The 13,356-nt window shown below is 48.7% G+C and overlaps 1 protein-coding gene across 1 annotated transcript in view; it reads left to right on the top strand.

The window, feature by feature from the left end:
• Positions 1-891: 891 nt before the first annotated feature.
• Positions 892-13,356, top strand: part of TMEFF2 (transmembrane protein with EGF like and two follistatin like domains 2) — a 123,584-nt gene continuing 111,119 nt past the window's right edge. Inside the window, exons 1-4 of the mRNA XM_086898255.1 lie at positions 892-1,131; positions 2,530-2,639; positions 8,365-8,494; positions 11,267-11,293. Coding sequence (XP_086754381.1) covers positions 945-1,131; positions 2,530-2,639; positions 8,365-8,494; positions 11,267-11,293 — 454 coding nt within the window. The 5' untranslated portion in view covers positions 892-944. The remainder of the gene's footprint in view (positions 1,132-2,529; positions 2,640-8,364; positions 8,495-11,266; positions 11,294-13,356) is intronic.

Raw genomic sequence — 13,356 nt, 5'->3', positions numbered from 1 at the left:
CTTGGCCGCTGCCTGCCGAGGCCGGGCAAGATCTTCCCTCCCTCTCTTCTCCCTGCTTTCCCCGCAGCGCTCGTTTCTTCCCCTCGTCACCTCTCCGGCCCTGTGCCCGCTCCAGACCCTAGAGTCGTGACGGGCTTTTATTTGCCGAACGTCGCAGCCGCGCGTGATTAAACACCGGCACCGGGGTGCGCGGCTGGCAACTTCGGCGGCGCCCGGCCGTGTGCGGTCCGTGTGCGGTCCGTGTGCGCGGAGGGTGTCACGGGTGTCCCCGCCCGCGGGCGCGCTTGCCACCTGCGGCTCGGCGCCGGCCGGAGCCGTGCGCGCACATGTCGGGGGGCGGAGGGGCGCGGAGAGGCGCGGCGCTGCCCGGCCCGCGCCCCGTCGGGGCCGGCGCATCCCCGCACCGGCGGGACGGCGCCCGGGGGCGCAGGGGTGCGGAGCGCCTCCCGCGGCCCCGCTCTCCCCGCGGCGCTGCCTCCCGGCCCGGCCCGGCCCTGCCCCGGGCGCTGCCGCGGGGCGCAGCGGCTCCGCCGGCCCCGCCCGCCGGGCCCCGCATGCCGCTCGGCCAATGGGGGCGGCGCGGCGGCGCACGTGACGCGGCGGGCCGGGACCTGCTGCTTCCCCCGCGCAGAGGGATGCGGGCGGCAGAGCGGGGCAGGCGGCGGCGGCGGCGGCTGCGCGGCGGCGGCCCCTCCGCGCCCTCCCCCCGCTCCCCGCCGCCCGGCCCCTATGGCAGCCGCTCCCCGCCCCGCCGCCGCCCGCACCCCCGCGCCGCCCCGCCGGGCTCCGCCGCTCGCCCCAGCGTAGCGCCCGGCCGCCGCTCGCTGACCCGCTGCCGCCGCCGGCCGGGGCCCCGGGATGCCCAGCGGCCCCGCCGCCCGTCCCTGCCGCCCGCCGCGCCGCCCGGGGGGCACGCCGCCGCCGGAGAGTTGAGTTAGGAAGTCATGGTGCCCTGGGAGCCCTCTCCGCCCCGGCAGTGCGGCGGCGGCGGCGGCGGCTGGACGCTCTGCGACTGCTGCTGCTGGCTGCTGCTGCCCGCCGTGCTGCTCGTCCTCGCCCGCCCCGACAAGCTGGCGGCCTTCCCTACCTCCTTAAGCGACTGCCAGACGCCCACCGGCTGGAACTGCTCCGGTAAGCGCCGGAGCGCCCCGCGCCCGACCCCGCCGAGCAGCCCGGCAGCCCCGCCGTGCCTCGCCGGGCGCTCGGAGTTGCGCGGACGAGCCCGGTGCGTGCAACTTCAGCGGCTGGTGCCGCGTCCCGCTGAATGAACGCACGGGAAGAGCGAAGGCTCAAAGTCCCGGGCGTCGGGGCTCGCCGCCCTTCCCGGTGCGACCGCAGCCCCCGGGGCTGCTCCGCACTCCGCGGCGCCGGGAGCGGCGGCCGCGCCCTCCGCCGGTGCGGGCGGCTCCCCGGGCGGAGAGAGGGAGCCCCGGCCCCGGCGGAGCGCGGCTCTGCGGGCTGTGCCGTGGGGCGCTCGGCGTGCGGCTGCGGGCAGACGCGGCCGCGGGTGCGCGTCCCTGCGGGCGGCTCTTCCCGTGCGCGCCCAGCGGAGAGCGGATCGGGCTATCGGCGTCGCGACACCGGCAACCCGCTGCCTGCTCCTTAAAATCGGGCTGACCTTTGTAACGCGTTGCCTATGTAGGTCAGCAGCCGGTCCTTCTCCGATACGTAAAATAATTCGGAAATTAGACTGTAGGAGCCTTCCGAGGGGAAGAGCGTTTTTGGGGGTACTGCGTGCATCGCACATGACGTGTTAGATCGGGGGGAATTTGCGCTGTGAGCCCTTCGCTTTGGACATGTAGTGATACGGTTAAGAGCACTGGGACGTTTTTTAAAAAAATCAATGGATTCAGATCTTAATGGGTTCGGAGTCTGATATAGCCGTTTTGTTTAGTGTCTTGCCACTCGCTGTTGGAGTGGGAAGTCAGATAGCGAAATCTGAAATTCGTGCTTGTATTCGTGAACTGAATCTTCAGTCAGATCTGTTGGTTTTTCCTGGAGAATATGAAGGCAAAGAGCTCGGTTCACTCAGCGGCTCGTGGGGAACCTGGCACTTCTCCTGTTAACTTAGCGGTCATCAATCTTCATTGGGATCAGGCAGACCATCACAGAAAACACACAGCCTGTTTGTCTTTATTATTGGGGGCTTTGTTGTGTCATGGACTGGAGAAATTCCAATTTGGACTTTGGTCCAACAGATTTGTGATCGGATGGGGATAAGTTGTTGGCATTTCCAACCCAGAGCCATGAAATAGCATAATTACCGGGTGGCTTTTGAGGAAAACGAGTGCATGAAATAAAACGAAAAGTGCATGAGGTACTGGGGAATAAGGACTGAGAGAAACACCAAGGGAGAAACAAGAGGAAAAGTGAAAAGCTGAGGACAGGGAAGGGCAAAAGGAAATCTGGACTCTATCAATTTCATCAACGAGGTTATCTTGCTGTGTGCATTAAAATGCAATCATCCTGTATAGTTCCTCTTGCTAGACCAAAGCTGACTTTTTCCTTTTTCCTCTCTTTGCATTTGAGGTTACGATGACAGAGAAAATGATCTGTTTCTCTGCGACACCAATACCTGTAAATTTGATGGGGAGTGTTTAAGGATTGGAGACAGTGTGACTTGTGTCTGTCAGTTCAAGGTAAGAAGATTGATATTTCGTTCTCTAATTCACTAATGAGAATACAAATCAAGGATCTCCCTTTATAACCTATCACTTGGCAATTTATTTCTCTGTGTGCAGAGAAGTTAGAGGGAAAACCTGGCAGTGTGTATAAAAGCTGGCAGGAGAACCAACTGGTGTCAAGAAGACATAAGTTTCTCTGGGAAAACGCAGATGCTGTGGCTTTAAATGTCCCTTCGGGTCTGCAGCTCCAGGTTACTCATTTCTGATTTTTCATCCCTGCCCTTTTAACGAGGATTTAGAGTCCTTTCTAAATTCATCCCTGATACAGATCAGGGCTTATTGTATTCGGAGTTCTGATCTAGTTAAAGAAATGGATCTGTAATGTGCTTATGCAATATTTTCAGGAAGGGCTGCATAGTGACAATGCTTCTGTCTGTTTATCTGCTCAGCTGATCAGATTAAGGAGCAATCCCTCTGTTCCAAAATGATGAACTTCCTTTAGGTTTCATATAGTTTTAGGAGAGCTATTACTGAGTAGTAAGGGGTTTTCCTTCTATTTCTTTTCTCTTCCTCTCTCAGCTACGTCTAAACCTCAGCCTTTCTCAAAGTCAGATGATTTCATTATGAAGGATTCCATTTAATGTTTTAGCTAACTCGCAAAACAGCTGTTCTTTAAATAATGACCTGAATAGAAACCGCACAAATTGAAGGAGTTTAAAGCATCTACCAGCACAGGGTTGTATGCGTGTTTATGCCCCAATGTTTTTCTGCATTTTCATGTGGATTGGTGAAGTTGTGAAACTTACAATGCTGATTTGAGTGTTTACAGTTGAGAAGGCCAGACAGTGCACCGCTCAAGATTGTGCACATCTGTTATGACTCTTAATATTGAGCTTTGATAGACCATTCACGTTAAAGCATTGCAAGTATCGTTTATATTTCTAGAGCCAAAAGTGCCTTTGGAGTCAAAACCCAAGTGATAAGTTTCTTCATTTTAAACGGAGAAGGAATTTTCTCTAATGAGAGCAAGACAATAGTTCTTAAACGCTTGTGTTTCCCATGTTGGGAGGGAATTCATATTAACCATGGGAGTCTTTTGTTCCATTTGGAGTTTGCATGCAATGAGAAATGCAGCGTGAGAATGCTGGTTTGAGTATTTGCCTTGGCTCAGCATATGCAGTGATACAAGGGTTATGGTCCAGTCTGTTTTCTCTTTCTAGGAAAAATCTGTAAGACAGTGAAATGCCTGTGGCTTGTCCCATTGCCTGGTGGCAAACCAGGGCAGGTGTCGTGCCATGAGCCTTGGGAACTGAGAGCAGCCACTGAGAGTGCTTGGGTCTTGTCCTTGGTCCCTGTTTGGTGTTGCCATTTGGCATAAAGCAGTGAACTTGTAGCCTGGAGGGTGCAAATCCAGATGTTGCTATTGGCAGGGAAGAAGGCATTGGGAGCACTGTTTTCCCAAGGTGGGGTGCTGATCCCTGCTGATTTGGGGTAAATGAAGCTAGGTAAACCTCTCCAGGCTGTGTGGTCCCCTCTTCCAGAGGTGAACACTGTAAGTACACTGAGTTTTGCAGTTCTGTAGGGGGCAGTTGAAACAGATTCAAGGAAATCAGGTAATTGGTATATGAGTGTGTAAATAAGATCAAAAGAATGAGTTGGGTGATTGTGGGCCCAATCACTAAGAGATGGGTCGAAATCAACAGCAGTCTTTGGTTTCAGTGGCCTTTGGATCAGGCCCTCAGAGCTCTGTGTCTTGCTGTGAGCCCTCAGTGGAGCTGCAGGGCTGACTGTGACCTTGGAGGGCAAATTACCTGTGGCTGATGCCGTGCCAGCGCTGCCAAGGGCGCTGTGGTGCCGGGGGCTTCTGTAGTCAGACACGAGCGCTTTGATACAGGCAGAGCTTGGGGGGATGTTAGCTTCTCTTGTAACATCAGTGGGCAGTGTGACAAGCCAAAAAGATATGCCACTGGAGTAGAAAATTAATTTCTAGTGTGGTGTCTGATGCTGGCTATGTGAGGCAGAGCTGGCCAGGTGTAATTTATGTCATGAGTAAAAGGGACCCCCGTCAGAATTCAGGGCTCCCATTTCAGTGACAGCTCTTTGTGATGGTAGTGAGCAAATCAATAGCAGACCCCTCATCACTGTAACAGTGTTTTATGTCTTCTTCAGAAATTTGAGAGACTAGACAAGGATAGAGAGCTCATTTTGTCTCCGTCCTGATGAAGAGTTTTGGGCTGACCAGCCTGTGTCTTGAGGGACTGAGAACATGAAAGTGGAGAGCAGGGCTTCTGCAGTCTTTGTTTGGGTTTGTTCAAACCAGAATTACAGATGCTCATGTCTGCCCAAGTGGAGTTAAAATTAATTTCTCTTTATTTGAAAGGATGAATATGATCAAACTGCTTTGAAAATGCCCAAGTTCCAAACCCTTGAGAGCCAGCGGTCATGGGCTAAGAAAAAGGCTCACGTTATCTGGTTCTTTTGCCACAGTCTACTGTGACACCTCTCAATGAGACATGTATTTTGTTGAAAAACACCATGTCCCGCTCTGACCAGGAGATGCAGACCCATCCCCTGTACAGGACGAGCCCAGACTTCGGTGCTGGCAGGGAGGGGAGGCACTGGGGCAGTGCTGGCTCCAGCAGGAAGGCTGAGCATGTGGGAAACCACCAGCCCTTCCTTCCCTTGGAGTCAGTGGGTCCAGCAGAAGGCGGAGAGCAGGCGTGTGGTTGGAGACATGGCTTGCTGGGGTCTGTACCTGTTTGCCCAAAGCCATAGGTCTGGCAGCTGGGCTCTTCCCTCTTACGTTTCATGAACATATCAAAATAATATACTGGGCATTTCCTTCAGTGTCTTTTCTCTTGAGTCACCAAGCCTGTGGACAGTCACTGTTTTTTATGGGAGGAAGGAACCCTGTTTTCATGCATGTTGAGTCTTCCACATGCTTCAGTGTTTGTGGAGCTGCAGCATCACCTGTCCAACTCCCAGCTTTGTTATATTTCTGGAATATATATTTGTGCTACTCCGTTCAGGATGTGGGTGGCATTTTGGGAGCAGATAATCCATGAAAGTAGGAGGGGGTCATGCTTTTTTTTAACAGTGTTACCAGGAGGAGGAGTTACACAGGTTGCCATTATCTTTAGGCAACAAACCACCTGTTTTCAGTGCTCAGCACTGATCCAAAGGCTCAGTGGTCTGTCACCAAAGGCAAAATTGGTTTGTCCCTGGTTGTGGCAGGGGACACTCAAGGTGCTGAGGAAGGCAGCCTTTGGCAGACACTTGATAGAATTGCATGAATCCCTTTCCCTGCTCTAAGGTTGTATTTTAAAAACTGGCATGTATAAGAGAGAAGTGGACACTGTGGCGCTGTGCTGTGGCTTTCTTGGGAGTGAACAATCATTCTTATATCTAGGGCCTGGTCTGTTGAGCCCTAAACCAATGGCAAAAACATGTCACTAGGCTGACAGAACTGACATTCAACACCTGATGTTCTCCAGCACTAGCAGGAAGTATTTTGTGCTCGTGATGAGCTGTGAGCATGGGGTTCAGCATGGGCAAACACAACAGTCTAGCTCTAGTGGGTTAGGAACCACCTGGTGACTGATTTCACAACCCTCTCATTGGTGGTCTTCTTTGCTGGGTAACTTCCACTACATTTCCAGCTCAAAGCCAAGGCAGGATCCATATGGAAGATATCCCTTCCTTTGCTCCTTATGGCTCCTGCCTTTTCCATCTGGGTCCTGGTTTTTCAAAGATGCCGGTGGGAAGCGTGGACTAAGACTTTGTGGGATCCTGGTGTCTCTCAAATGCATTTTAAAATTGGCAAGCTTTGTAAGAAGTTCCAGCCTTGCTTATAGCACTCCTTCCTGTGGTTTGGGATTTCACCATTTATGTGGGGCTGTCTGGCCTTTCAGATCTGCAGCTGAGTCTGTGTCGAAGATCATCCCTTGCTCTGGGCCAAACCAGCCCGGGAGCCGCCTTTGTGTTTCTCAGGCAGAGAAGTTGCCACTACTGTGGTTCTTGGGCAAAGAATCCAACCTTGTTTCTACATGTAACAAAGCCTGCTGAGATACTCCAGGCCAAATTCCTCACAAATCCTTGGGTGACAAGCAGATATTACACCTAAAGCAAGCATGATTTGATGCTTCATGCTTTAAAAAACACACACGATTGTGTTAATTGTCCTGGTTATGTATTCCAGATCAGCCTCCAGCAATTGCTGTTGAGCTTCTGGATGAAGTTGGCATTTTATGCTTGAAACATTGCTCAGATTTTGAACATAATGGTGAAAATAGCCTAGAAACATTTTTAATCAACAGTTTAAAATCTCTGCATGGAGGAACCCACCGTGAGGAGCAAAAGGAGAGGATTTCTAGTGTTGTGGCTGCTGTTTTTCTTCCTTGTTCTGAGGGAAGAGGGTGCTGGGGGTGGGCAACATCTTGGGAAGATTGAAGAGAATACAATGCAAAAGGAAAATGTCATTTGTTTTGGCCCAATCAAAATGTCACTCTGACCAACTATGAATAATTTCTTGGCAGCTGCTCTGTGTGGAGGCCTGCAATTAATGCAATCTATGCAATTGTTTGTGTTAATCACTTCTGTAGTCATTCAGTTTAAAGCATTTTTGATGTTAATATCCCTGATATTTCAGTTCTGCGTTTTACATTGTGCCCAACGAACACACCTCAGATTCATTGTGAAATAATACAGCTAAAAAGGATGTATGATTTCTTCTAAATTTTTACTTGGGTAAAAAGAGGTGAGGATGTGTAAATAATAATTGTGATCATTCCATTTGTTCTAATTAAACAATGAGGCATTCCAGGAGTAGGGTAATCACGAGATAATCATATCCCTGGTATAATTGCCATGTACAGGGCACATCCAAGTATTTCTAAGCCTCCAAGCACGATTATCTTGTGATAACTGCACCCGGTAGGTTGCCCAATTTTCAGTATAAAATGAAGTTATTATTTTTTTTAAATGAACAAGAAGGGGCAAAACTGGCTTCCAGTGGTAGAGGAGCTCAAGCAGAGCTCAGCAGGAGTTTGAACCAAAGCAGGGGTGCGTGGTATGAGAAACTTCTGCACTGGCTGAGTTCGCTGCAGTGCTGCCACTCCTGCCCACTGGCCACCGTGGGGAGAGCTCAGACCTTTGTGGAGTATCCCAGCTGCAGCCTGCAGAAAGGAACAGGAAAGGGAACAGAACTGTCTGTGCAGAAAGAGGGATGGGCTTTGATCATTGGTGTCTCAGAAATGATTTCCCTCTGTCCAGTCAGTACTTGGGCAGAGCGCACCTGTGTGTGTGCAGAGCTCCGTGGCACTGCGGGTGTGCAGGAGGAGGGAAGAGAGAGCCTGTTCATTACTGTTTGTCTGGAGCCATCCAATGGAAACACAGGAGCTGCTCTTGCAGATGTGAGGAGTCATTTGCCTTGCCCGTATTCCTTCCCTGGGAATGCTGCCTGCTCCTGCTGGCAGTCAGAGACCTCTTGGGGGCACTTAATGAGCCCTTTGCCCATTCAGATTACCTTTCCCTAATCTCTTCAGATCTGATTTTTCTTTTTAAAAATACCCCTCCCTCTCCCTTGGCAGCTGTAGGGGTGGGAGAGGATTGTGTCTGGCTGTTGTTTCCCCGGGGTTTGAGTGCTGGCAGGGAGCAGGGTGTGTGTGTGTGGGGGCACCCAGCTGGGTGCTGTGCCCACTGCCCGTGTGACTAACGCTGCCGCTCTGTCCCTTCCCACCAGTGCAACAATGACTACGTGCCCGTGTGTGGCTCCAATGGTGACACCTACCAGAACGAGTGCTACTTGAAACAGGCTGCCTGCAAGCAGCAGAGTGAAATCCTGCTGGTGTCCGAGGGATCGTGTGCCACTGGTACGTATAACTCGCTCCACGCCCCCCAGGAAAGCAGCCCATGGATGGCAGAAACCACTGGAATTCTTGCTTTGAATTCATTACTGGTTCATTCTTTGCAGTTTGGGGCATGAGGAGTCGCTGCCATCCTTCCAGTTTAAGTTATTTACTATAGGCTCACGGTACCCCTGGCGCTGTTTGGAAGAGTTCAGCTCAGAAGTAAATTTATTTTTTAATTTGTGTCTTGTGCCCCTGATCATCCTGTGCCCTGCCTACACTTCTGAGCTGTTATGACAAGTGAACTGGTAGCAGATTAAGTGAGCAGATGTCTGATAAATGGGCATCTGGATTACCACAAACCTCTCCATAATCTGGAGAGAGAGAGAACTGGAGCATTATTGCCTGCAATCCAGTTTCTTAGGTTTTTCCTTATCCTTGTAGGGCCACATCCCCAGCTGGTATGATTCAACAGACCACTGCTTGTAATGAGTCCTGCCAATTCATACCAGCTGAAGATTTAGTCCAAAGCACACATAATGAACAGGTCTGTGCCACATGAATGTGTTTCATTCTGGACTTGTGAAAACTGACTGGCGTGTGAGACAGCTTTGCTCAACTCTGAGCCTCATGAGCTGTTTATGTCTCAGCTTGTATGAAAACAGCTAGAAAGGTGAATGAGCAAAATCTGTCAGGAAAACAGAGTTGCTTATGTGCAGGAGTTCTTGATGTTTTTCTTTCGTGCTCGGTATCTGTTAGAGGTGGGCAGTGAAGTTAACTTGAAAAGAGCGGGAGTAAGCCTTTGTTCTTGAGAGAGTTCTTTAAACTTAAAGCAGAATTTTTTCTTGGCTGAGGATGGAGGAGTCAATAAAAAGTACATTAGACAAACTTTTTTTTCAGTGCTGTAATTTCATGTTTCATACACCTGAGAGAAAATAAACTCCTTTCTCTGGAAATGTTGTTCTTCTCTGAAGCTGTTACCTGACAATTTCCAAGAAGAAAAAAACATATGCTGCAATTTTTTTGTCCATAAATTGGTATTAAATGGAGCTCGGGCTGACAAAACCTACTGTGGTGTAGGATTTGTTCAACTTAGTAAATTCTCCCAGCACAGCAACTGGTCTTTTTTGGTTCAAACTTTTTGATTAAAGGGATAATTTCAACTCATTGCTACAACTTCTCTGAAACTTGCATGCCTGCTGGCAACGATTGTGTTGGCAGCGTTCTCTTGAAATACATTGTGGATTTCAGAAACAGAGAAGAGAAAAAAACCCATTTTTTCCTGAAGTCTCGATCAAGGTCTGTGGTCTCTTTTTCCTTCTCCCAAGGAGGAGCTCAATGGAGAAGGGAGCAGGCATTTTCCTTAGGTTTTCTCTATGGGATGGGGCAGAGACAGAGGGTGCTCAAGAGCCCCCAGCAGAGACCTGGGCTCCTGGGGGAGGTGTCAGTGAGCAGCCCTGCCTGGCAGGGGCCTGGGCCCTGAAGGGTAGGGCAGGAGGAGAAACACGAGGTCCTTTTCCTGCAGGCAGGGTGGCAGCTCCCTGTGGCAGGCAGGTGACAGCAGGTATTCATTTCTCCCTCTGTGCTGGGGAGATCTGGCACGCCTGGAAAAGCAGCGCTTCCCAAAGCCACGGGGGCACTGCAGTGCAGACACCCTTCTTGCCTCTGTCCTCAGTAGCTCCTGTGGGAAAGAGCATCAGGACAAAAGATGAGATTTGGACAAAATTCAGGACATATTTACTGGGAAAACACTGTTATTTCTGCTCCCCTCTTCAGCCACCTTTTGCATCTGGCCTTTGCGGCCTTGCTGCCTAAATCTGCCATTCAAAGCAATTCTTGTAGCCGATTATTTAGCAAAGATTTTCCTTTTCTTTCTTAATTTTGAGCAGTGATGGCATGTGCAAGTTCAGATCCACCAGACCTCGCTGTCAGTAAATGAGATCTAACAGTTCACAGGGTACTTTGATCCCAAAGCAGCTTTTCCAAACTCTTTCTATTAATCTTGGTGCTGATAAATGCATAACTCTTCCACTAAGGGGGAGGATAGGATGGCAGCCTCCCTCCCTTCCCTGCAGAAGCAACTCCTCTTAGGCATTATTTTTGATAACCCTACATGTGTGCATTTCCTTGCTTTGCCTTGCTTAGAAAGTTTCTTCCTGAAGCTCTGGGCTTGGCAATTTTGTGATGTTGCACTTTCTGAATTTGTGACTCTCATCATTCCAGCCAACAAAATGTTGAGCAGAGGAGAAAGAAAGCGCTCAGTTTTGAAACGCAGCAACAACCTTTAGAAAAATGGCATTTTAATAATTTACCTGAAAACTTTGAATAATAGTAATTTAATGGTTTATTCCAGCTAGTTATAATTTGATGAGATGTCCTGTTTTCCAAAGACAATGATACAAATTTGCAATTGCTCCCTCCTCAAACAAATGGGTTTTAAAATTTCTGCTTGGTGAGGATTTAGTAGTGACCAAGTGGAGTAACTTTGTAGTACTGTTGGGAGCAAAGATTTATCGGTCTAAGTACAACAAAACAGGGCAGAGACTTCTAAGGACATTGCAGCATTCTGTGGCTTACATGATTTTCATCTGATAGAGAGACTTTAAAGAAAAAAAAAATGGAGACACAAGAAAGATGGCTTGAGTGAATTACATTCAGATTAGATCTCTGTAATTTACCCAGGGATGCCATCAAACGTGAGGTACACTGTAGTACACTTCACTGAAGCCTTGCTTTGCATGCTCACAGCACATCCTGGAGCACATGAATGTAAATTTCTTTCTGTTCTTTTCTCAGACGCCGGCTCAGGATCTGGGGACGGAGGTAAGAGCCCTCTTTTAATATCTCTGTTCTTGTGTGTACACACATTGTCTTCCACAATTTGGGATTGTAAGTGGATCTGCTTTGCAATTTAGTTGTTGCACTACATATTGTCTTTTGTTCAGTTCTGTCTTTGAAAAAAAGTGGTATTTTGCATTTCAGTCAAGCTGGAACCTAATCATGACATGCTGTTTTCTAGGGAAATTCAGAAAGCTGTGTTACTTCTAATAGGACTTGGAATTATTCATAGGTTGTGCTAGGAGCTCTATCTCCATCTACTGTTACAGTTGCACTCATTTGTTTTATGCTTAGGGTAATATTTCTTTTGTTTTTAAAACATGAGCCAAACCCTTGGCTCCTCCTCACTGGAGGATTCAAGCCAAATATTTTGTGGTAGCAGAGAGTATTCTTTCAAAGATATGAAGAAATGTCACAGGGAAAGAACAATGTGTTTTTATAAGAACAGCAACAGCAAAACTGAATGTGGAAATAGCCTGAGCCCTTTGTGGCGTACAGGGGATACTGTAAAATGTAGGAAAACTAGCATTTAAGTAGGGGTTTATTTTGTTGTTTTGTTTTGTTTTATTTCTTGGTGCAGTCATAATGGATTTGCTTGTCTGACATCAGTCCTCCTTGGAAGTTGAAGTGTTTGGTCTGGCTAGTGTGCCCTGCCTTGGGGTAGGGAGTGTGAATTTTGGGGCTGGTAGGTCAGGCTTTTCTGGGAGGGCCAGGGCTAGTCTGGGTAGCTGGGGAAGGTGGTCCTGGACAGTCTCCCCTCCTTTCTGCCCCAGCTCCCTGAGTAAGCTCCAGGAGCCCCATGGCAGAGGAATCACAATGCCAGCATCGGGCTGGGAGGCTGCTGGGGCAGCCCCCAGGAGCTGAGGCAGATTTTGGCGTGACACAGACAGCAGGGCTGGGCTCTGACCCGGTTTTATGGCTGCTCCTGGTTGGATTGGGGTATTTCAAATGCAGTCACGTTACTTGGCAAGGTATCCCCATGTGCTTGTTTAATATTGGTAACCAGGATATCAGCGGGCACAGTGTGTGTGTGCAAGGAATTATTTTTACCTGTGAAGTGGTCAACGACATGAGCATGAGGCACTTCAAGGGGTCTGATTTTCTGACATCAGACTCAGGCTGCTTTCTGGAACTCAGGACACTTCAAGATGCTTCAAATCTGGCTCCCTAAAAACTGCAACATAAAATATTGCTAGTGTTTTCCAGCTATTCCTATTTTACTCTAACATTCTTTTAGATTGTCTTTTTAAACTGTTACACCAGAAAAATGCCTTGTTCAGTGCTTATCAGAAATCTGCAATTTGATTTTTTTTCAGTTGGGTTTTTGCACCTATGGTCAATAAATTGGTTTTCAAATGAAGTTGTACAAAATTCATCATGCATGTACCAAGGAAGACAGATAAGGTTTTCCGTTTGTTTTGTGAGGAGGTGGGGAAAAAAAACTTGGCCACTTTCTGAAATTCCATTCTCAGAAAGCATAGGAGTTTAAAAGTATGATTTCCAAACAGTTTCATTTTAGAAGCTCAGGTTGATGGAAGATGAGCAGGGCCTTGGGACTGACTGTGCAGGTAGTAGGGAAGCAGATTTGTGAAGGAGACAGAACCAAGTTGGTACATGTGTTTAAAGGTCTACAAAGCTGCCTTGTATTATTCAAGATTTAGTAGGCAGCTATGGCTGTTCTTAAAGCACAAAAGTATATTTATGTGCCCTAAGAAGCTAAAGAAGCTAAATCCAGGCAAGTAAATATTGTCACTACATCACTATTTACTAGACATGGTCTTGTTGTAAAAGCTGTAATAAATTTTGGATGTCATCACAGTAAGTCTTGTAAAATCCACTCAAGCAGTCATGAGTGGGACATGTTCCTATGAGAGGCCCAAGGTCTTAGGCAATCTTGTGTGGTTTCTGATTTTTCTTGATTTTTTTTTTTTCTTTCTTATGCTTCTCCAAGCAGTCTTGGTTAACAGAATAACCAGTGCAATATCTTTTTTAGCAAAACTCCTGCCATAGGGATGGTCCCAGCCAGCCAGCTGTGAGATAAGGGAACA

Source organism: Cyanistes caeruleus, chromosome 7, assembly GCF_971803275.1.
Source record: "Cyanistes caeruleus chromosome 7, bCyaCae1.hap1.1, whole genome shotgun sequence".
Taxonomy (NCBI): Eukaryota; Metazoa; Chordata; class Aves; order Passeriformes; family Paridae; genus Cyanistes; species Cyanistes caeruleus.
This window is presented reverse-complemented; position numbering and strand designations above follow the sequence as displayed.